Source organism: Carex rostrata, chromosome 1 (assembly GCF_964058835.1).
Source record: "Carex rostrata chromosome 1, lpCarRost1.2, whole genome shotgun sequence".
NCBI lineage: Eukaryota > Viridiplantae > Streptophyta > Magnoliopsida > Poales > Cyperaceae > Carex > Carex rostrata.
In genome coordinates, this window is record NC_135918.1 from 453,354 (window position 1) to 477,754 (window position 24,401).

Consider the following 24,401-nt stretch of genomic DNA (forward strand, 5'->3'; position numbering starts at 1 on the left):
AAAATTGTGTTATCTTGTAATCCTAATAAGGCTCCTTGCCCTAATGGATTTTCTTTCTAATTTTATCAAACTTTTTGGGACACAGTCAAGCTTGATATATTTCATCTGTTTCAAGCTTTTTATACCAATTCTCTTGATCTATCAAAGCTTAATCTAGCATCCATATGTTTGATACCTAAAAAAGATGATCCTAAACTGGTCACTAATTGTTGGCTTTTGGAGTCCTCGACTTGCCCGTTTGCAAAACATACATAATTGCATTTTACAGTTTTTCTTCTTGAGACATATGCAGGTTCATGACAACTGGAGATACAATAAATACACATCGAGGATGAATCAATGAGCTACAATATAACATCAAGGATGTGGTCAAGAAGCACAAGAGTATCGATAACAAAAGCATAACTCAAGATTAAGGACAATCAATCTGTAAAATTGGTAAAATAAGCTTGAGACTGAACTAAGTGAGGTATACCGTTGCAACGAAATAAATAAAATCACAGAAATAACTGTGCCGGACTAAATCAAAATCAAGCGGCTCCAGCCGGAAGTTAAGACAGAGACTTTCGTTGTGGAAACCGTTACAATGGTCCTTGACCGTTGCATATCCAAACCTGTTCGAACTACCCTACCGTTGTAACGGTCCATGTACCGTTGCAATTGTCAACACCACTTACTTTATTTTTGGCAGCTCTCTATATATAGAAGCTATACCAAGGTTTGGATTGATACTCTAGCTGCCCCAACTTTAATATTTTGTATTTGCAGATCTAGAGAAAGTCATTGTTACTTGTGTGATTAAACTTCAATACTCACAAACAACTCCTAGAGTGATCCTGGGTGATCAAACCATTTACTACTTTGAGCCTTTGTGCTCACCCAGCAATCCTTGAGTTCTCGCGAATCGGATTGTCTTCCTTAAGCCTTTAGTGCTCCTTGTTCGGGCCGTGTGACTTCCTAGAAGATTGTAAGAGCTCACCGGTTCTACTTTGTAATCCTTTCCCATTGGGTAAAGAAAGGCGCGCCATCTCGAAGGTTTAAAATTGCACTGTGTGATACTCCTATTTTCTTACAGGCTAATCCTAGGATGGTTGAAGCTTTAAAATTGCATTTAATAACTTTTGAAAATCTTTCTGGAATGAAGATTAATTATGCTAAATCTGAAATGATTCCTTTCAATATTTCTGAAAATGAAGGTAATTTTTTGGCTGATATATTTGGTTGCAAAATATCTTCCCTTCCTCTAAAGTATCTTGGTATCCCTTTGCAATATAAGAAACCTTCTATTTCTGATTGACAAGTTATTATTGATCGAATTGCCAATCGTATTCAGGGGTGGAAAGGAAAACTCCTATCTATTGGTGGGTGAGTTACTTTATTAAATTATGTGTTATCAGCAATCCCCATTTATTGGATATCTATTTTTAAAATGCCAACACAAATCAGATTGAGAATTGATAAATTAAGAAAACATTTTCTTTGGTATGGTAGTGATTTAGTAAGGAAAAAATATAAATTGGTATCATGGGATGCCGTATGCAAGAGTAAGAATCAGGGAGGATTAGAAGTATTAGATCTTTCACGACTTAATCAGTCTCTTTTAGCGAAATGGTGGGTACGATTTCAAGATCCTAGCATTACAGGTCTTTGGAAATCTATTATTATAGATAAATATGGCTATACAGGTTACTCTTTCAATTGCTCACTTTTTTGGAAGGATATTCTTAAGGGTTCTCATATTGTTCATTTGGGATTTTTAAAGCAATTAGGAAATGAGCAAACTATTGGGTTTTGGTGCTACTAAATGCCATCAGGCTTAAGTTGCGAAAATACTGTAAAACAAAAATTTTTACTTCTAACTTAAGTCGTGGATTAAAATGGGTATGCCGGAAAGCCAACCGAGAGTTCCTTCTCCAGTCTTTCATTGCAATGACCCTTTTAATCATTTATAGATCTACTCTTTGATTGATTTCTAAAAATTAAATCTATTTAACAAGTAAATAAATTAATATAACATTTATACATTGTTTCCAAATTCCAATTGGAATGAAGACCGACTCACCTAGGAGCACCAGACGTCTGATGCCTCTATCAGTTATCCACCAGGACTAATTGGAGAGCGGTTTATTTCCCTTACCAGAAATATCGTAAATCACATAATTCTACAAAAACACTATAAACCAAAAAGGCATAATAACACTACTCATGACCCGCAGTTATTCTGATTCACTAATAAGCAAAAAGAGAAATACTGCAAAATTCGAGAAAGAACTATTCACCGATCTCGCAAACACTATTCAATATTCTGAAATATTATACATGAATTATGTATAACTTTCTTTTCGAACCCGAAACACTATTTGGAAGAAACCGAGAAAGAAAGAAAATAGAATACCAAATTGATTCGGTATGAATTCAAAAATGAGGGTTTTCTCTCTCTACACCTCATTCCTTTATATAGACATATAGGGTTGGTTCCACAATGACCAAAATGCCCTCCTAGGGTATGTGATAGGGTGAAAAGACCATTTTTCCATCGGTCCATTATGTATTGAATTGATTTGGGCTTTGACTTTGAGATTTTATTTTAATTAAGACTTTAATGCTAATGGGCTTTAGGCCCAAAATTTAAATCCATAATTAACATTTAAAATCCAAATCAAATATATATAATCACTCTTAACAATTATATTTTTTTCGGTTGTTGTTTCGGTAACTTTTATACAACGTACCGTGTACGCTTATAAATTTACCTTTGTTTTTGCTTGTCATTTTTACATGACATTTATAATTTAATTATATCACTGATATCTCGTAATCCTATCTACTTTCCGATCCATATTTTGTACCAAAACCTGTGTTTAGAACCGTTAAATCGGTCGTATTCCATTAAATATCTATAGAATATGGTACTGCTGCACTTTTATTCTTATCTTGCAGGAAATGGGCGAAAATGAGAAGAAAATCTGTTTTCTGAACATTCTGTCCGGGTCGGACAACATTCTGCTGAAATTTCAGCATCCAACTTAAAACAGTCACAACTTTTGACTCGTAACTCCCTTTTGAGTGTATGACCACTTTTCGGAAAGCTTGCGAGAAGATCTACAATCTGAACAAAAGACATGCATTTTTGGAAATCCTGTCCTACCCGTACAACATCCTGTCCTACCGGTACAACATCATGTCCGACCCGGACAAAATCATGTCCGGGTCGTACCAAACAAATCTGGAAACAGATCCAGAATCTGGAAACAAGGTCTAATGAAGGAAGGTCGGCCAAAGATGGATATAGATGTGAATTCTTGCACCTGAGAGCTAATTCTGGAGCAAAGAAGCATTCCTAGGGTTTTGGATTGTCAGCTAAGCTTGGAGAGGAAGTGGAGAAGCGAAAGACGCGAGTTTTCGACGGATCTTCTTCTTCTTTGGGTTTTATCATGGCTTTTCTTTATCTCATCTGTTTTGTTTGTTTTAGAACTATGCTATAGTAGATTTCTTTGTTTCTAGGGTTAAGATGTAATCGAATGTTTTGTTTTGCATTTTGGATATTGGATTTTTGTGTTGAAATTTGTGTTTGATTTTAATTGCTTAGCAGAAATTGTTAGATTATTATTGGTTTGCTAATAGATGAATGGCCACGTCTGTAGCGCATTACAACCCTTATAATCTCTCGACCAAACTAAGTACATGAGGTAGGATTAGTGACCCGAAAGGTGAAACCAAGTAGTAGCCGAAAGGTGAACATTTCTTCTTATCGACGGATAAGAGGTTACCTTTAGTATACCAAACAAGCAACTAGGTAATTCGGACCAATATACGACAGTTGAGGTCTAGAACCCAACGAGGGCAGATATTGCAATTCCATACCAAGTTAATGAATCAATATACGACGGTTGAGGTTTAGGAACATTAGGTCTGGTCAGTAAAACCCTACACAAAGGAACAACACAAGGAAACTGTATCTGGTGCATTAACTCAAAGTCAGTACGGGTCGGACAGGAAGCTGTATGACCCGGACAGCCTGATACGACTCGGACAGGAAGCTGTACGACTCGTATCAGAGACTGAGAGGCAGAACTTAGATGAGTCTGAAATCCTGGAAACGCCTTTTATTATTGATTAAAAACCAAACTTTACTTTCTGTCATTTAATTATTGCAATTGAACTTAGGAAATATAATTACCAAAACCAACTCTTCTAACTTCTAGTTTTTAGCTACTTTAAGTAGAATCTGGTTGATACCTGAACTGTCCCTTGGATCGATACCTGACAATACAAACGATAGGATTGTGCACTTGCAGTCTAAATCAAGAGTTAGTCAAGGTTAAAAGGTACAGCTTGCTGTACTGAAACTTTGTAGCATACTTTTGTGTGAACAATCACGTATAATTAATTATAACCATCTTATTATTAATCATAATTAATTTATAATTAATCAATAAGATTCTCCGATTAGCTCCTATACGGTGTGACCCAATTGGATCTGTGTTATGTTGGTAAATAGAATTAAAACTGTTTTAACTTCTACAAATCACAAGGTTCACCTGGAAAAATGCATTATGACCATCCAATTACACAGATGATGCTTTACTGTACAATATCACGATCCAATAAACTATTTACTCGTGTTAATTCTTTTATCTCATAGCTATCATATCAGTTTCAAGGTAGGTGTGTGTCATCCTTGCAAACTTAATCTTTTCTTGATCTTGAGTAGATTATCAAATATGATTACTCTTGTTATCATACTGCATGCAGATAATCTAACTCTACCAAGGGCCCACTGATAGTATAACTCGTATACAGATATGAGGGATAATAGTACTTTTGGTACACCATCTCTTCCTCAGCATAAGTTATGTATACCGAAGTGCTTCTATTATAGCTGCTTTTTATGGACAATGTTAGATAACACTCACACATACACATCTTTTAGTAGGAAAGATGAATACCTGATACTCTAGAACTTAACACTGAATTAAAGCATTAATGACACGAATACAATTTCATTTAATATTTCATTCTGCGTCTGTCAAATACCATGTTCCTGAAACATGTATCTATGTGATTAAAATGACATCTCTTGTCTATGGTTTGTAAAACTTAACCATTTTTTAATCCACATACTAACCTTGTAACGGTTAATTAGTGTTCCTGCTAATTACCTCAGTTAGAGACTTTTAAGAGTATATATTTTCTATATTATAAAGTTTCATAATTCCAGTCATGAATTTGAAATGATTCATAAATGCAATAATACTCAAGGTAACAAAATGACATTTTATTAATCACTCAATTCATGAACAAAACATATATGATAAATTTATTGTATTATTGACTTCTAGATTATTACAAACTAATGCAAACAATTTTATTTTGGAAAGATAGATGGATTTCAGATTTTTCTTTATTTCTTACTTATCTATTCTTATTCTCTATCACATGTGATCCTACCCTTTTAGTTATTGAGGCCTATTCATCGGGTCTTTTGCATATTGATGTGTGGTATTGCAATGCAAGTAATAAATCCTAAATTGCACTCAATTTGGTTGCAAGTGTACAACCTTATCGAGGAGTACTTAGGGATCGTCTCCACAGGGACAAGTTGGAATATTAATTCTAACCTAGCTATTTAATTTAGTAAAAGTGAATTAAAAAGGTTGTTGTTTGTTCAAATGATTTGTTTGTTGGTGATCGAACTGAATTTATCTAAAGTCTAAAGGCGAAATTCAGGTTTTTAACAAGAATGAGAAATTAGGGTTTCTTAGGGTTCCTATCCACTAATGTCACGATTAATTGATTTATTAAAGTTGTTCTTATAATTATGAAGGCACAGTTGACTGTTATAGGTACAAAGTGATATCTCTATATTAATACCATCTTTAAATTAGAATAAACATCACCTCTCGGTACTTGGCTACACTAATCCAAAGTCATTAAGTTCTTAACTGTCCCAATTGATATAGAAAGCTATTCGTCACCTCTCGGTACTTGGTACAATTTTCTAACCTATCGGATAAAGCCCGTATAAGACAAGCGTCGCCTCTCGGTACTTAGCCTATCAAATACCCTATTCTTTATGGTCAGGACCTAATATTCAATTTCTCAATTGCAAATACCAAATCCTAGGGTTTCATGCGATTTCGATTAAGTCCTCACAATCAAGTAATATAAAGAATCGGTCATGACAAAGAACAAGAAAATATAAGATAAAATCAACTAAATCATGACAAAAGTTTCAAGTACAACCATAATCAACCCTAGAAATGTCCTTAGCCGATCATGGCTAAAGCACAAAAGAGAATAAAAGAGTAAAAGAGTTCCAAAAGAAAGAAATCAATATAACCGCTCGAAGAATTCGCTATCTTCTTCTCCCTCCTTTGTCTCTCCTTTTTCTCCCTTTTTTCGCTCTGTTTTCTCTCCTTCTAATGTCTAAAATTCGTCCTCAAAACAGTTCCGTCCTTTTTCAGAAATAAAAACAACTAATAATAGCAAAAATATCGTTCTGTAACTGTTATTGCGGGTCGCAATAAATTCCTTGCGGGCCGCAATTACTTCATTCCATCGCGCAGAGAGAAAATATACTTGGTTGCAGGCCGCAAAGAGCTTGGTTGCGGGCCGTAATGGAAGTGCAGAAAATTCAGGCTGGAAGCTGTTCTGTCTGAGTTGGTTTCGGCCCGCAATAAATTAATTGCGGTCCGCAATAAATGGGAAAATTCGTCCAAACTTCGTGCTGTCTTGCTCCAGATCACCCGTCGTGCTCCGTTAAGCTCCAAGCACTTGATTACCTACAAAATAAACACAACTAGAGCAGTAACTTGAACTTTTAAACATTTCTAACCTAATTAAATCTAATTTCAACAAAACTCGGCTAAATTTACATAACAAACCCTAGGTTTCAACAGATATCATTTCGGCTTATCACATATTCAGTTTAATCGACAATTGACACTGTTAACAGAGTGGAATGATCTTCACTCTCAACTAAGTACTTTTAGTCCTAACCCATCTAAATCTGATTCTTTGTTATGGAGATGGTCAACAGGTGGTAATTTTTCTGTTCATTCATTTTACAAGTGGCTTGAGTATGGAGGAATTATTAATATGGAGTATGCCTCCATTTGGAATGCCAAAATACCTCTAAAGATAAGAATTTTTCTTTGGCTTTTGAAAAGGAATAAAATCCTTACAAAGGCCAACCTTGCTGAAAGAGGATGGACTGGAGATACCTCCTGTCCATTTTGTGGTGCTTTTGAGACAACTGATCATTCATTTGTTAATTGCTACTTTGTTTTTCAGATTTGGAGTTGGATTGCTGCTCATAATAACTTCACTTTTTCTGATTCTACTATGTCAGATATATGGTTCTTAGCAGCCCCTATTCCATTAAAGGAACCATTATTAATTGAACTTGTTCGAGGAGTAGTCTTATGGACACTTTGGTTAGAAATAAATAAATTGTGCTTTCAAAACTCTAATATCCCTTCTTTGCAAACAGTAGGATCAAAGATAATCTCTTTGAAAAAATTTTGATGTTCAACTCTTAGTAATGATTTGTTATATTCTTTACATCTAATTTTGTCTTTCAATACTACTTCTTTGCCTTGTCAGGCTTTGATTATTCAAACAACAGATATGATTCCTCTTTTGGCAGAGAAAGGGGATAGGAAAGAGGCCGGGGTTATACCAACAACTCTGGAACACAACGATTGAACCCTTATGCTTGGTACCGATCTTCTTCTGGCTCTCGCATGAATTGAATGTTAATATGTCTTGTTTTGCCATGTTTTGTTATCTTGTAGTTTGGGGTGGTTTTGTTTAGGGCTTCTATATGTTGTAGTTTGAGATATTTCTTTCTTTTTGTTATATGTTGTAATGTAGATCTTGTATGTGGTGCCCCACTATTTCAAAAAAAAAAAATATATATATATATATATATATATATATATATATATATCATAGAACATCCCATGAAATTGAAACATGGTGGACCAGCTTCTGGAAAATTGGTCTCTGTCTTAAAGCTGAGTTCCAAAGGTCCATCCCCTTTATCAAAATGTGAAAATTAAAAATATATAACAAAAACCAATTAAAACACGTCCGTTTTAATGAGAAATATAAAAAAATTGTTAAACAAGGAGAATTTTGGTGCGCCTCCCAAAAAAGGTGGTCCACATCTAAGGAGCTCAAGAGTCAACAGTCAACACCGACCTAAAGTTAGACTTGCCGCTTGTAAACATCACCGCGTGAATTAAATGAGGTTGACATGAATGACAATCCCTTAGTCCCATCCAAAGGTCCAACATGATTGTCATACGTGGGAACTCAGTTGGTCAAACTAGCCCAAATATAGCTAGGCTCGGTTATATATTCCTCCCCACATTAATATTGATATTTCTTTTTCTACCCAAACAAATCTCATTTTTATTTCTCTTGATGCATTTGCAAAAAACTTGTCCATAGAGAAAACATAAACATAAACATAAACATAAAAACAAACACCGTTGTGCTTGATTAATTTTACATTTTATTTGTTGTTCCAATGAAGTAAAATGAGTTTTTACATAAATTACAGCAATAAAGTACAAACTTTGTAGAAAATAACATTCTGATTTATATCTGACCTCTAATTTTTACTCAAAAAAAAAAAAACATTTCTGATTTATATCTGAACATCAAATTTATGATCAGGGATATTATCTGCAAAATAAGCCTTTCTAATACTTTGGAAAGTAAAATTTAACTTATATTTTTACATTATTTTTCAATACACCTTATTTATAAGAGAAAATTCAATATTTATTTTGATCAACCGAAGAAATAAGAGCAAGTAGCTAGCGAAAATTTACTTTGCTTTTAAAGACTTTTAATTTCAGTTTAAAAAAAAAAACTTTACTAATCGGTATATATTATACCAAAATTATTTGAAAAACCATTGATAAGATAAAATGAATATGAACAGTACAGAATTAAATTCAATATATTAAAGCAATTTTCTTATAATTTTTGTCCGTTAGATATCTATTTGGAGTTTATAAAATAAAATAAGGCTCTAATTATTAATTTCGTAATACACGCAGCAAACTATGGAGGAAAAAACTATGAAATTTATTATTTTGTAGACCAAGAATCTGGGAGAAGAAATAATATATTGTAAATCTTAACAGCTTCTAGTTAATTATATTACAATTGGAGATCTAAACATTAATTCCAGCAGAAGCTCAGCATGACCAGAGTTTCGATTAGAAAATACCAAAATATAATTAAATGCGAAGGGTAACATGATGGAATAACATGGATGATTAATTTTGACTTTGAAATATACTTTCGAGTTCGTTGAGAGACCATTAAAAAAGCAATCAAATTAATTATAAGCTGACTATTTAAAAGTCAAAGCGCGAAAGATCGATCATTCAATTGGGTTGATGTCACAGTCGTCTATGCAATAGATCCAATTCAGTAGATGACGATTTATGTGTGTGTTTTGAATGGAGCCGCGGACGCACTCTTCTTCGATTTTTCTTCTTTTAGTTTTTTTTTTTGGCATATAACGTGATAAGGTAAGCTACCTTTCTGGCTGCCGAGATTTTTATTTTTACCCAAAAATATTATTATTTTAATTAAAATATCCAGCAAATCGCTGAATTTTTAAAAATACCCAGCCCGTGAATAAATTCCACGGGCCGAATTCCCCCCTCCCCCCGTGGATAAATTCCACGGGCCGAATTCCCCACTCCCCCCCGTGGATAAATTCCACGGGCGGAACCTTTTTTTTTTTTTTTTTGCGCTTTTTCATTATAAATAGAGAAGAGAGAGGCAGAGCTCAGATTTCATTCTGAGAGTTCTGAAAGAGAGAAAGGGAGAAACAGAGGAAGGAGGAAGAGAACTGTTCAACTGCTAAATCAGGTTTTTTTACGCATTGTTGTTTACTATTCATTTACTATGGATGTATGTATGTACTGTTCATATACGTATTTACTGTTCGTTTACTGTTCATATACGTATTTACTGTTCGTTTACTGTTCATATACGTATTTACTGTTAATTTGCTGTGCACATACGTATATACTGTTCATTTACTATTCATATACGTATTTACTGTTCATTTACTGTGCACATACGTTTTTACTGTTCATATACGTATTTACTGTTCATTTACTATTAATTACTGTGCATATACGTATTTACTGTTCATTTGAAATCAGTAAACTTACAAAATATTTCCTTCTCCGAATGTAGTTTATTGGTCATGCCTATTGGAATTTCAATACATTTTGGAGGGAAATTCATTTTTGACCAGAATGGGGCACGTTACTCCAAACCTCCAGTAAATACGTATTGGGTTGATGAAAATTTCTCATTTGAGCAGTTGCAATCGCTTATTTATGAAGTGAGCGGCTACAATAGGAATCGTTGGGAATTACAGATTCAGGCCCGAATGGTCCAGGCAGGAAGGTATGTCAGAATAGCATTGGGTGATGACGGGGCATTGAGAGGCCTGATCGCGTAGATTGTGCGGTCCGGTGACCCATTATTGGAAGTTTTTGCATGCAGAATTCGCGGAGAGTCAGTGGCTGGGAGTTCAGGCCAGAATTCGGTTGCAGAAAATGATCAACCAAATTATGAACCACACACTCCTTTTATCTCAATGCCAGTAGCAGAACCGGAAGCAGAAATATACCGTAATTCACCTCAATCTCCACCTTTTGTCCCACCACGAGTACAATCTCCACCTTTTGTCCCACCACGAGTACAATCTCCACCTTTTATCTCACCTATATCCATGCATGGAGGTCCTTCATCCTTACCTGGGCCTGAACCAAGTTCTGACCCCAGACCGGCACCAGTACATGAAGATCCAAACGAGTCAGAATTTGAATTTATGAACGAGGTACCGGAGGAAAATTTGCAAACTGGGGATGAATGGGAGGAAGGAGACTGGGACATTAATGATGAAGGAGATGAAGAAGATGAAGAAGAATACACACAGCCCACTGTGAGACAAAATAGAGAGAATATGACGTTAAGTGGCCGTTCTGAGACTCACCCGTTTGTAAACTTCAATGACACATCTGCTTTTCGAGAAGCAGACGTTTCTTACTACGGTCATCGGATTGAATACAGGAGTGAACTCGCAAAAGGCCAATACTTTCCTAACAAAAAACAACTGACCAAAAAGATCAGAGAGTACCATGTTGACAAGAACAAGGAGACATATACGAAGAGAAGTGACACATCCCGGCTGGAAATTAGATGCAGCACTTCGGGTTGTCATTTCAAACTGAAGGCAAAGGCAACAAATGCAGGAGATACATGGATGATAACCGAGCAAGACACGCCTCACACTTGCACGTCTGAGTACACCAGGACCGACCATGCACAACTGACGGCATCAATAATCGCAGATATCATCGAGAGCGGCATTAAGGAAGACCCCACTATGAGCATCCGGAGTGTGGCACATTGTGTGAGGGTTAGGTTTGGCAGTATAACCCCGAAGTACAACAAACTCTGGAGAGGTCGTGAGATTGCAGTTGCTCGTCAATTTGGGAGTTGGGAAGAGTCGTACAACTTTATGAAACTATTGCTTATCGGGATATGTGATAAGAATCCCGGCTCGAGCCACGATTTTTGGACCAAGCCGAGCTTCGATAGAAATACAGGACTGGTCAAGCAAGGTGTTGTGGAATTCGTGGCCGTGGCATGGGCTTACGGACCATGCATCACCGCATTTAATTACTTGAGACCGGTTATCAGTATAGATGCAGCCTTCCTTTCTGGGCGGTATGAGGGCAGACTTTTGATGGCTTGCGGCTATGATGCCGAGAACCAATTGATACCTCTAGCATTTGCAATTGTGCACAAGGAGAATGAAGAGAATTGGGGTTTTTTCTTACAATGGCTTAGAATGAATGTGATTGGTGTTAATAGATTCGTATGTGTCATATCAGACCAACACAAGGGTATCAAAGCTGCATTGAAACCTGAATACGGATGGGACCGGGATAATTTTGTGCACAGATATTGTATCCAGCATGTTGCTGACAATCTGGTTCAGGCTTGTGGGAAGGACAAATGGTACGGAACTAGGTTCAAACAATGAGCCAAGAAGAAGAAGGCTGAAAGAGATGTTCGAAGATTTCGCCATGGTATGTCTAATATTGTCTAATTATGTTGTTCATTTTCTTTTCTTTTAGATGCATTTTGTCTAATTTTACTTTGTTCTATTGCAGCAAAATCCTAGGTGTAATGTTTTTTTGAGGAGAGTGGGCAAAGTACGTCCTAATGATGTCATGGAGCAATCAAATTTTGATAAAATCTTCCAGACATGTGATGGAGGATACCGATTTGGTATCATGACAACAAACGGCTCCGAGTCCCTGAACGCTGTCTTCAAGGATAGCCGAATGTTGCCCGTGGCTGCACTCGTGGAGGAGACATTCTACAAGTGCAATAGCTGGTTTGTTCAGCGGCGATAGGCAGCGACGGAGCAAAACAATGCAGGAAAGCCTTTTTCCGAACGGGTACATGTCAAGCTCGCCAAACGGTGGGAGAAAGCTATAGAAATGGATGTCATCGCATACTCGCACGGCGAAGGTAAGTACGAAGTCACGGGTCCAAATGAATATGTTCCAGTAGTCCAAACACAGGATGGAACTATGTCTATTATTCATGGAAGGTTCCAGTATATCGTGACATTCGGGCCAGAGAGAAAAGTGGAATGTACATGCAGATGTATCCAATTAATTGGAATTCCGTGCGCTCATGCGTTAGCGGTTTGTCGCCGTAATAGCTGGTCACCCGACCTATTTGTTGACCACCGGTATCGGGTGGACTATCTTCTGAGTACTTGGAATGCACTGTTTGTTCCTTATGGCAATCCTGAAGAGTGGCCTATGACCACTGTTTGTTTTTTTTTTAATTTGTAGTATTAAAATAACTTTAAATTTTAATTAATTATAAAAAGAGTTTATATGACAGCTGAAGAAATATTTAAGCGTGTTTAGATTTCCTACTGATGAAATGTTGTTATATACTTGATAATAATTTAATAGTTACTATGAAAAATAATAATTCATTCTTTGTCTTCGTTGATCAATTTCCACATTTGCTCATTACCAGATATTTCTCCAATTACTATACAGTATGGTAATATCAAAATAATTATTAACCTTTCATCCAACATAAAGAAAATAAATAATTCATTACACTATATTACCACACAAATTACATATAGTTGCTTCCTCATGTCAAAAAAACATACGAATCTCAAATTTAATGAAATAACCCAACAAATAATATTATTCTGACGAACATTGAATTTTCCTAATTTGAATGAGATTACTTATCATTGCTATCACCAGTTGATATATTTCTTAAAAAAATCAAAATTGCCAACTGCCCAAATTACCTAACAAATCAGAAGTATCCCATCAATTATCCTAAATCAAAATTTTCAAGCAATTACCCTAAATCAGAATTTTCAAGCAATTACCATAAATCATACCATCACAAGTCTAAATTACGCTCAAAATTATCCTAAATCATAACTTCAGAACCGAATTACACTCCAAATAAAATAATTTACCTTGCTACAGTAGAGCGGTGGGGCAGGGAGGCGCAAAAGGATCGGAGGGTGGGGCAGTGGGGCTAAAAAGAGGGCGGGGGTGGGGCAGTGAGGCGGCGGAGGTGGCCGGGGTAGGGCAGTGACGCGGAAAATTGACCGGGAGTGGAGCAGTGAGGTGGCAGAGGCGGGGGATCCGGGTGGTGGGGCTTCACCGAGAGAGAGCGAGAGAGAAACAGAGAGGAATTGCGGAGAGAGAGAGACAGAGAGAAATTGCGATGCGGGGCTGGGGGTTTAAAATTTGAAGGGTCGGCCCGTGGATATTTTCCACGGGGGGATAAATAAGTCGGCTCGTGGAAATTATTCACGGTTCCGATTAAAAAATCCCACCCGTGGAATTTTTCCACGGGCTGGGTATTTTTAAAATTCCGGCGAAAAGCTGGGTATTTTAATTAAAATAATAATATTTTTGGATAAAAATAAAAAAATCGGTTCTGGCTGCTACGTGGCACGTGCTCCGAAGTGCTTTTCTGATGTCATGTGATTGTATTTTTGCATATTGAATGAGAGAAGATAAAATAAAATAAAATAAACATGTACGATAAATTTACAAAGTAATCTGTAATTAATTAATTGTGCATGGATCCAAATTCTTTTTCATTTATGTTAGGCTCTGGATCAGCAGATTTTTCATAGAATAAAAAATATAACGTAAACTTAAAGCAGTGAATTATTCAGTTGTTGTGTTATTTTTAAAAATATGCAGACAAAAAGGAGGGTACAGGTCTAATTTATTATTTTTACGTTATGAATAGAAAAATTGGAAGGGTAGATTTTGGGGAATTCGTATCCTCTACATTACCTCAAAAAGGAATCTTTTAAGTTAATATATTTGGTCCATCCGATAAGCATTAAAATTCGTGCGAATATGATCTGCACTAATATTAAAAATCCTCTACGTTATAAGCGGAGACCGGATGGACTCTGTTTACAATCAGACGATTAAGATGTATTAACTCAAAAGATTCTCTTTTGAGTTAATGCATATGATACATACTCCATTTTGGGAGCTGTAGTTTCTATATATTCATGTGGCATCGTGTGACGAAGCCTTCTTTTAATTAAATCAACATCTATAATAGATAGGATACGTTTGAATGAAATAAGGAATAGAGCTAATCTCAAATTTTGAAAATAGTAGCTAATTCAACTTTTGATTAGGTTAGTAGAACAATAAACTAATTCATATATGGTTGCGTTTGGATCAGCCAAGAATAAGAGCTAATCTTGGGTTAGCTCCACTATTCTCAATTCTTGTTGATCCAAACATAAATTAGCAATTTGGGTTAGCTCAAGAATAACTCTATTCTACTAACCCATAAAAATGTTGGGTTAGCAAGAATAGAGCTTGTGGGGTTAGTGATATTAATAAAATATTTGATTCATCTCAATTAGAATAAGTTTAAATATTAAATTAGTATTAAATAAAATATTTGATTAGTATTAAATATAATATAATATTAGATTAGATTAGTATTAAATAAACTATTAGTTTAAATATTAAATTAAATATAATATTATTTTAAAATGTAGATTAGTATTAAATAAATATAATATTAAATTAGATTAATATTAAATAAAATGTTAGATTAAATGTAATATAATATTAGTTTAAATGTTAAATGTAATATAATATTAATTTAAATAATAAATGTAATATAATATTAATTTAAATATTAAATTAGTATTAAATAACTATAATATAAAATTAGATTACTATAAAATAAAATATTATATTAAATATTTAATGTAGGGAAAATTGTGAAAATGCCACTCCAAAACCTTCAAAATGTCAAAATGTCATTCCAAACTTCAAAATTGTAAAAATGCCACTCCAAACTTCATTAATTTGTAATTTTGCCACTCCAAATAATTAATGACTAATATGCCATCCCTTCTTCTTCTCCTCTTCCTCTTCCTCTTCTTCTCCTGCCTCATGCAATCCATCTAGCGTCTTGCTTGTTTGTAATAATGGGGAATGCCCAAAGTATGTGATGCTTGTCAATCGGTGACAACACACAATAATAATGGGTAATGAACAATCTCATTGGTATCATCGGTGACAACACACTATTTGACTTTATGTAACGTATAAACAATAAAATCAAAACAACTCTACTCTGTAAATATCTTTACTTCTTTACCCATCACCCGCCTCATGACGTGCAAAATCCCTTCTCTAAATTTCTACCATTTTTTTAGTAAATCAGCTCCTTTGGTAATGGCGCCACACCCCTCTACTCTCCCCACCCTGAGTACAGATCCAGTGTAATACCTGACCGCATCAAATGAGCTCTGAGTCGTCCGTTTTAATTTGGCACGAATCTCAAAGTGAACCTCCCTAAATTCCAAATAAGCACCAAAATGATTTGGGCATTTTAGTCATTAATTATTTGGAGTGGCAAAATTACAAATTAATGAAGTTTGGAGTGGCATTTTTACAATTTTGAACTTTGGAATGGCATTTTGACATTTTGAAGGTTTTGGAGTGGCATTTTCACAATTTTTCCTTTAATGTAATATAATATTAGTTTAAATATTATATTAGTATTATATAAATATAATATCTGATAAGATTAGATTATTATTAAATAAAATATTATAAAATATAATATAATATTAGTTTAAATATTAAATGTAATATAATATTACTTTATATATTAGATTAGTATTAAATAAAATATAAAATATAATATTACTTTAAATATTAATATAAAACATCATATTACTTTAAATTTTAATTTAATATAATATTAATTTAAATATTAAATGTAACATAATATTACTTTAAATTTTAGTTTATTATTAAATAAAATATTACATTAAATATAATATAATATTAATTTAAATGATAAATGTAATATAATATTAGTTCAAATATTAGATTAGTATTAAATAAAATATTAAATTAGTAATAAATAAATATAATATAATATTTAAATAGATTAGTATTAAATAAAATATTCGATTAGTATTAAAAAATATTAGTTTAAATATAATATAATATTAGTCTAAATATTAAATGAAATAAAATATTAGTTTAGATATTAAATGTAATATAATATCAGTTTAAATATTATATTAGATTAATCACTATTTTATTTATTCTCTCCATCGCTATTCCAAACATACAATCCAAACAGCATTTTTACTAACTCGAATAGTTCAAAGTTAGTGCTATTCTTAAACCATTCGGATTAGCACTATTCTCAACTACTAACCCAAAAATTGCTATTCTTACACTAATTCTTGCTCGATCCAAACGTATATATAGAGAACTAGCTTTTGATCTAGTAGCAAATGCACATTGTCTCTATATGAGAGGTCATGGGTTCGAAATCCGGATGGGGAAATCCTTTGATATAATAACAAGGGTATTAAATAGTTTGATGGCTTGACCTTCAACCTTTACTCAAAAAAAAAAAAACTAATTCATATAAGACAAACAAAGAATAATGAGTTAGTGTTATTCTTATTCCATTCAAATATCAAATAGGTCAAAAGAATAGTGCTATTTTCTAGTTAGTGCTACTTTCGGATCATGAACTTCGTATTATGAATTATGTACTTTTGTATAATTGTATTGACGATAACTAGAAGTGCATATACTTCTACACATTAATCCTTGAATTAATATAATATTTAAAGTATTATGGTGGTTGCAGATTCAAAATGCAATCAGAGATCGAATATTTTTTTAGATATTAAATAGTTACTTGTTTGATTTTTAATATTTACTTAAAAATTTATTATAATAAATTATTATTTCTATATTTTAATGTACAACTTTCTCTGTCCATATCAGTTTGAAATGTTTTTTTTTTTTTCATTATGCTCGTTAGTTCAATATTGAATGTATTTCTTTCAATATTAAAATATACATAATTTAATTGTTAGATTTAATACAAAATTTATATACATTGCCTGTGTTCTATTGATCATATGATGTGAAAAATTATATAAATGATGTTAATCGCACCTCAAGTTTGACCATCATACAAAAAAGTAATAGAGATAGTATTTCTTTTTGTTACAATTATATATAAACTGCAAGAAAAATCTCTCCCATAATTTACATAATTTTTTTTACTAAGATATGTTTCTTTTAATATTTATTTGATATATATTAATCGAACAATAAAACATATACATAAATATAAATTTTAGTTATTTAATATCAACTAATTAATTTAGAAATAAATTAATACACGTTTATTGTGTAAATTATTTATTTGATTTCTTTATTAACTAAATATTTTTATAGAATACCGTTTTATATAATTTATCTCAAAGATTTATGATTTTATTCTTTTATTTCAATCAATAAATATATAAAATAAAGTATTTATTTAAGTTGAAACTACTTTTATGATTTAAAACATTTAAATTTCTGATTATGTAATATACATGCAACTAGAAAATAATTGAATAAATAGCGGAAACAACGGTCAGGCTTGGCCTAACCGCCTCTAGCTAGTATAAACTTGGGAAATAAATCTGCTGCGATCCTGGTCCTGCGATTCTAATCTCAACTATTATTATATTTTGAGATCCGTGTACAAAACTCTCTCTTTTTAAGATTCGTACAATATAATAAATGAAGGGTTGAAATTGGAATCGCAGCAGATTTGGTTCCACACTTGAGTGTGTGTATATAATATAGCGCAATGCATGACTGTTCCTTTTGAGGCTTCGCCTAGCCGCCTCTAGTATAAACTTCCAAACTTGAGTGTGTATATATAGCGCACTGTTCCTTTTAAGCACCTCTCTCGTTCTCGTTATTGCCTATAAATATAGCAAGGATATCATCAGATCAAAAGATTCAAAACTTGGAGAGGCTTTAGACCTTATATATATATTAAGCAAAGTTTGAAAAGAAAATTAAAGCATCTTAATTTGTTTATCTCTTCTCTCCATTCACCTCACCTCGGCCTTGAGCGGTGCTAGAGCTTCTACATGTGCTACATCAACGTGGCGCACTCCCGTGACACTCATGTGTTCAAGAACACCAATGAAACAGATCCTCAACGACGTCAGACAGAGGAGGAAGAAGAACAACAGAGAAGAGCGCAGCTGCAGACAGTATCTCTGATGATGACAGATTACGGTCAGGCCAGAGAGATGTCCGTCATGGTCTCGGCTCTCACCAGAGTGGTTGCTGGCGAGGGGACCCTGCCATTGGATGTGACGTCAGCTCCTGCAGCAGGGACATCACAATTGCCGATCAAGAGGGAGCGTGAGAATGAGGCAGTGGTAACAGAGGAGGTGCTGAGGTACTATAGAGGGTTCGCGCAGGCGCACCAATGGGGGACCGGGTCCAGGCAAGCGGGAGAGACCTCAACTTCATTCGTCCCAGACGGTAAGCGTCCATTGCCAGTCTCTTTTCTTTCATGTTTTTCTTCATTTTTCTTTTCTTTTTCTTTTTTGGATTTTTGGTTTACGAGATTTCAGAGAGGGAAAAAAAAGAAGAAAAAGGATAGGTACGGAAGAGGGTAGAACCGTCATTTTCATTTCTTTTATGTCGGTACGAGAATAAACAAGTAACAACAAGAAGTCGGTACGGAGACGGGTAAAGACTTCTTTTTGTTTCTAGAAGACGTCATCCTGAGAGATATTAAAAGAATTATTTTTTTACGTGTCTTGCTGTGTCGTGCTAGAGTTTGACACGTTGATCTCAATTACTTAATTGGGTTACCTATTTAAATTTTTAGATAAAAGTTTAAGCTTTATAATCACGGCCTAACCGAGATATTTAATTTATTTGAGTATCGATTGACTGATACTTTGGTAGGAAGCCGAACACGACTTTCCACATCTCAACACAGCTCATCAATGGTTATGCGTGCAGCGTGCCGATCTAAAGTTATTGATGGTCAAGGAACTGTCACGAGTTCTCTTATATATATAAGATCTAATTTCTAAAAAGGATTATATATATTAGTCGAGTTGTATTTCTATTTCTATTTGACTACCGAAGAGAAAGAATTCTGACATCATTTATTGTTTAATTTACAAAACTGGAATATACTCTGCTTTTCCATATTTTTCCTGTTTAACACAGAAACAGAGCATTTCTATTTAAAAACTAATTCCAGTTCTCATTTTCATAACAGGTACAATTCAAAGCCCTCAACTCCAAGCCATGTCAGCATCAACCTCCACCTCTGCAGGAACAACAAAAACAGAGGAAGCTTCACCCTCCCCTTCTCCCTCTTCGCAACCCCAAAAGAAGCGGTACCGAGGTGTCAGACAGCGGCCCTGGGGCAAATGGGCTGCTGAAATACGGGACCCAATTAAGGCGGCCCGTGTCTGGCTCGGCACCTTTAACACGGCCGAGGAAGCTGCACGGGCTTATGATGAGGCAGCTCTACGCTTCCGTGGCAACCGTGCCAAGCTAAACTTTCCCGAGCATGCAACCCTGAATCCTTCCCAGGCACAGGTACAGGTACAGGTACAGGTACAGGAGCAGGCTCAGGTTACGCCGTCTGCTATGGTAACTCCACCGTCACTTCTGGATGCTTCAAGAGATGCTATGAGGTACCCCTATCAGACCTCTAATCCGACACCGTTGCTGGAACAGGTTTTGACTGCGCATAGACCTTCAAGCTCTGTATCTGCGCCGCATCTGATGTATGGCACTGATGTAAACAGAGGAGCAGCAGAGCAAGTCCATAACTTCGGATATGAATATGCCGGAAGTGACAGCACAAGTGCAAGTGCAAGTGCAAGTGCAAGTGCAAGTGGAATTGCAGCAAGTAGTTCCGACTACTTTACGGAGTTCGATTGGCCGGACCCCGAATGGTTTCCACCACCGCCAGAGCCGCCAAGTTCCCGATAATTTATTCATTGTTTATTTTGCCTTATTTTTTAATTATACTTATGATTATTCGGATATTTGATAGAGATTTGTAAAATGTTTTTTGCAATAAAATTCTTCATTTTTTACACTTGATTGTATATTTTCATTATAGGTTGGCTTTGTCATTTGTTTCAATAAAGTAGTTGACCCCGTCTGTAATGTGCAAACGTGTGTGAAGCACGATTTCATTTGTAGAATTATGATTGTACGTATTTGTAAATTATGGAGACAATTTTATCACTCCTCTTTCTTCTAAGTTGTAACAATTTTAAGATCTGTTCAGAATGATTTAGGTTAAGGTACGTGTGCTCAAAGTCAAAGAGACGTATTTCGAAACATCTGTTTGAATTAATCATTATCCAAAAATTTAGCTTATAGACATGGTCACCTAACGCGCTTGACGAATCAAAGACGAATACAACATCTCTAGAAAACAATTCAATTTTTCATGGGTGTTTCGTCACCTAATTAAGTTTTTATAATATGCAAACATAATTTAGCTGCTGTATGTTATCACGCCATCGTCCGTGTGTATCATGTTAAGAAATGTATTTGTATTAGGTCTTTTTAATTAGTTTAGATTAAAATGATCTATAATTTATTTTTTATTAGATTTTTCTATTAAAAATAATTACATTTTTATTCTGTTATGATGTTGTTATATAGGTTTTAAGGTGTTCGTGTTTGGTTGTGAAGTTACTCTGGATTAAATTGTTTATTTCGAATTAATTAATATATATAAAAATAATTGGTTGACTTAAGAGAAAGAAAATTGTAATGTAATGTTACATTAATTGTGGGACTCAAATGTGAAATGACTTATTTCGGATTAATTCCAATTTTACTTCATTTTTATTCTTTTAAATTTAATCTTCATTTAACTCTTTGAAAATAGAGTAGAAGATTTAATCCACCACTTGCTTTACAATCAAACATCACCCAAATTAATAATAAAGTATTTTTATTTTTCTTTATAAATTTTAGCATGATATCAAAAGACACATTAAGACCACGCTAATCATGACGATGGGATGACGATATAATTTATTAATTAGTAGTTTCTCTGCTATATATATTTTGATGTCATCTTATTGTTCTTCTAATCCAAATTTGGTTTGTCGCTTTTGTTTTTTTTTTTTTTTTTTTTAAATTTCAACAATGAAATTGCTCTGCTATCATATCGGCCTGCGATCAATTCTTCTCAAAATCTGAACGTTTTTCATACTTATCCCCAATGCGCACGTGCGGATCTATTGACCAGAGATGTTTAGTTATCTTATAATTTAATTGATTTTTTTTAAGTATTTATGTGATTCAATTCTATCATAAAATATTAAATACACTTTGTAATCTAGTGTCTAGAATTTCACTTAATAAGAGCGCATATTTGAACTCAAATGTCAGCAAGTACACCTTATGCATTATACATTTTAGCCCATCAATTTTAAAAATTTTGTTCCGCCTTACTGATTCGAATTTTTTCTAACTAATTTCCGAAACTCGTTCGGTAAATTAGATAAACTTTAATTTTAAGCTTCGTTAAAAAAAAAGATATTCAACAATAAAAATTTAAGAAAATAAATGTTTAATTTTTTTTAGTTGACCTTTAAACTAGACAAACTCCTCCCGTTATAAGTCCATATTTAATTCAAAATCCTCCCGTATTGATTCGGGTATTCTGAAATAAAATAAATTCAAATACCTTGGAAAATGACTCATCACATGTCTCAAAACCGAAGTTGTAACATTTTTAAATTTCAGGTGCCCAATTATGCCTCATCAGGATGACGATAGATAATATATATTTTATTAAATTATAATGATCAGTCAACACGATATGCATTGGGATTTTGGGAGTAACAAGTAACAACTGTCCCTTATGATCAATTCTTTGAAATTTTTATGGTGATTTATATATGTGGATCAATTTTGTTCTCTCGATCCTTCCTCTTCTTTCCATCTCCGGATTCTATTTACCTCTTCATAATATTTTTTTAAAAATTTTGATTGATAATTAAAATTAAAAATTAGAGCATAACATTGCAAATTATAAGTGAGAGTATTGTGTTTTTATCTAGTATTCAAATAACTAATAAATTTGAACTTGATTAATTGTTTATACCCAATTTGCTATTCTTTTGCCTCATGATGAAAATTCTGAATCCGTTCAAACTAAAGTTCACCAAGAATCTTATTTACGAAAAAATGAATATTTAATTTTCTAAAAAAAAACATCTAATTAAATCGACAATTTTAGTTGTCATTGCAAGTTAGTTTTTTAGAATTAATGAGGTGAAATTATGAGAAACCGAAGGCAACAGCGGAATATCAGCCATGAACATTCTAAATTAATTAAACTACATTGTTTGATCTTTTGTTACTCGGTGAGAAATGGTCGTAAAGCAAAACAAAGGTGTGTAAATACGTATGTTACTGGCAACTTAGGTATACGTACGTCCATTACTTGTATACGATTATTGGGATTAATTTAATGGCAGAAGACTAAAACACAGTGGCACGTACAGTTTTTTGTGCCAAAACATTTTATTACCATCTAAAAAAATCAAGGGTATGTTTAGATGCATTCTAAAATAGTTAGAATAGCTACTATTTGAGAATAGTGATTTTTAAAAGAGTGTGAGAATAGTGTTGATGTGGTGCTATTTGGAATAGCGAAAATGTTGTTTGGATTGAACATTTAGAATAGTGATGGAGGGATTGAATATTTGAGAGAGCACCAATTGATATTCCGACTTTTTGTAGGAATAGCAGAACAGCGCTATTCTCGCTATTCTCAGTACATCCAAACAGCTCAAATAACCAACGGCGGCCGGCTCTTCTTCGGGAGTGTGGAAAAAAAGAGCGAATTTTTTTTGCTGGGTTCTCCCAACTAGGGCTGTACAAAATTACTCGAACTCGCTCGTTAATGGCTCGCTTTAACTCGCTCATTTACAACTCGAGTCAATTTCAATTTGAGTTGGCTGACTCATTTAATAAATGAGCTGAGTTTAAGCTGAGCCCAACTCGCTCATTTGTAACTCGAGTTACATAACTCACTCATTTATAACTCAATTTATGTACTAAGTTGTATGAAAAATTGTTGGATTCTAAGTTGTTGTTTGCTTTGAGTTGACCTATTATCTCTGTGTTAGATTGTTTGTATTTAGATAAACTATTACTAGGTTATTTCAATCGTTTGTGTATAGATAAACACATATTAGTGTATAACAATACCTAAGAACTTGACTAGTTAAACGAGTTATAAACGAGTTGCGAGTCAACTTGAGTTTGCTCTACATCTCGTTATTACCATCTCAACTCGAGTTGACTCGCTCGTTTATTAAATGAGCTGAATTCGAGTTGGGGATAACTCGTTCAAACTCGACTCATTTACAGCCCTACTCCCAACCCTACAGCCAGCCTCCGCTGCCCCCTCCCCCCTCTATAATGCACATACCACACTCCATATTCATTTGTTCTTGTCACTACTTGTAGATGTATGAAATCAAATAACCATTAAAAAAAAAATCAAATAACCATTTTTTTTCTTCTGAAAATTTGATTTTACCATGTCCGCAATTTCTAGTACATTCAAAATTGATCCGCAGTTTGAAACAGCATACTATATAAAAATCATAAATTTTAGAAAAAAATAATTTTATTGATTTTTTTTTTAAGATGGTAAAAATAAAAATTTGGGGTATTTTGTGTGTCAACATTAATTCCGTTGACCTTATATATAATAAGGGAGTAAAGCTAGGGTGTGACATGCTCACCAAGAAAGTTTGGTGAGCATAACTCCAAAAGTATATCGGATCGACGTCAAATGACGAATCCAAACCGTTGAAATTCATGTACTTCATGAGTGATGCATATACATGCAAAATTTTGAAAGTTTCGAGTTTATTTGCTACACGGTCA

The 24,401-nt window shown here is 34.1% G+C and overlaps 2 protein-coding genes across 2 annotated transcripts; both read left to right on the top strand.

Moving 5' to 3' along the window:
* Positions 1-11,314: 11,314 nt before the first annotated feature.
* On the top strand, positions 11,315-12,100 carry LOC144564186 (uncharacterized). The gene has a single exon (XM_078313735.1). It carries the CDS (start codon positions 11,315-11,317, stop codon positions 12,098-12,100), a length of 786 nt encoding a protein of 261 aa, XP_078169861.1.
* A 6,449-nt stretch (positions 12,101-18,549) lies between these two features.
* Positions 18,550-20,634, top strand: LOC144550591 (uncharacterized). The gene is made up of 2 exons (XM_078298596.1): positions 18,550-18,980; positions 19,735-20,634. The coding sequence occupies exons 1-2, from the start codon at positions 18,578-18,580 to the stop codon at positions 20,457-20,459; spliced, it is 1,128 nt and encodes a 375-aa protein (XP_078154722.1). The 5' UTR covers positions 18,550-18,577; the 3' UTR covers positions 20,460-20,634.
* Positions 20,635-24,401: the final 3,767 nt, after the last annotated feature.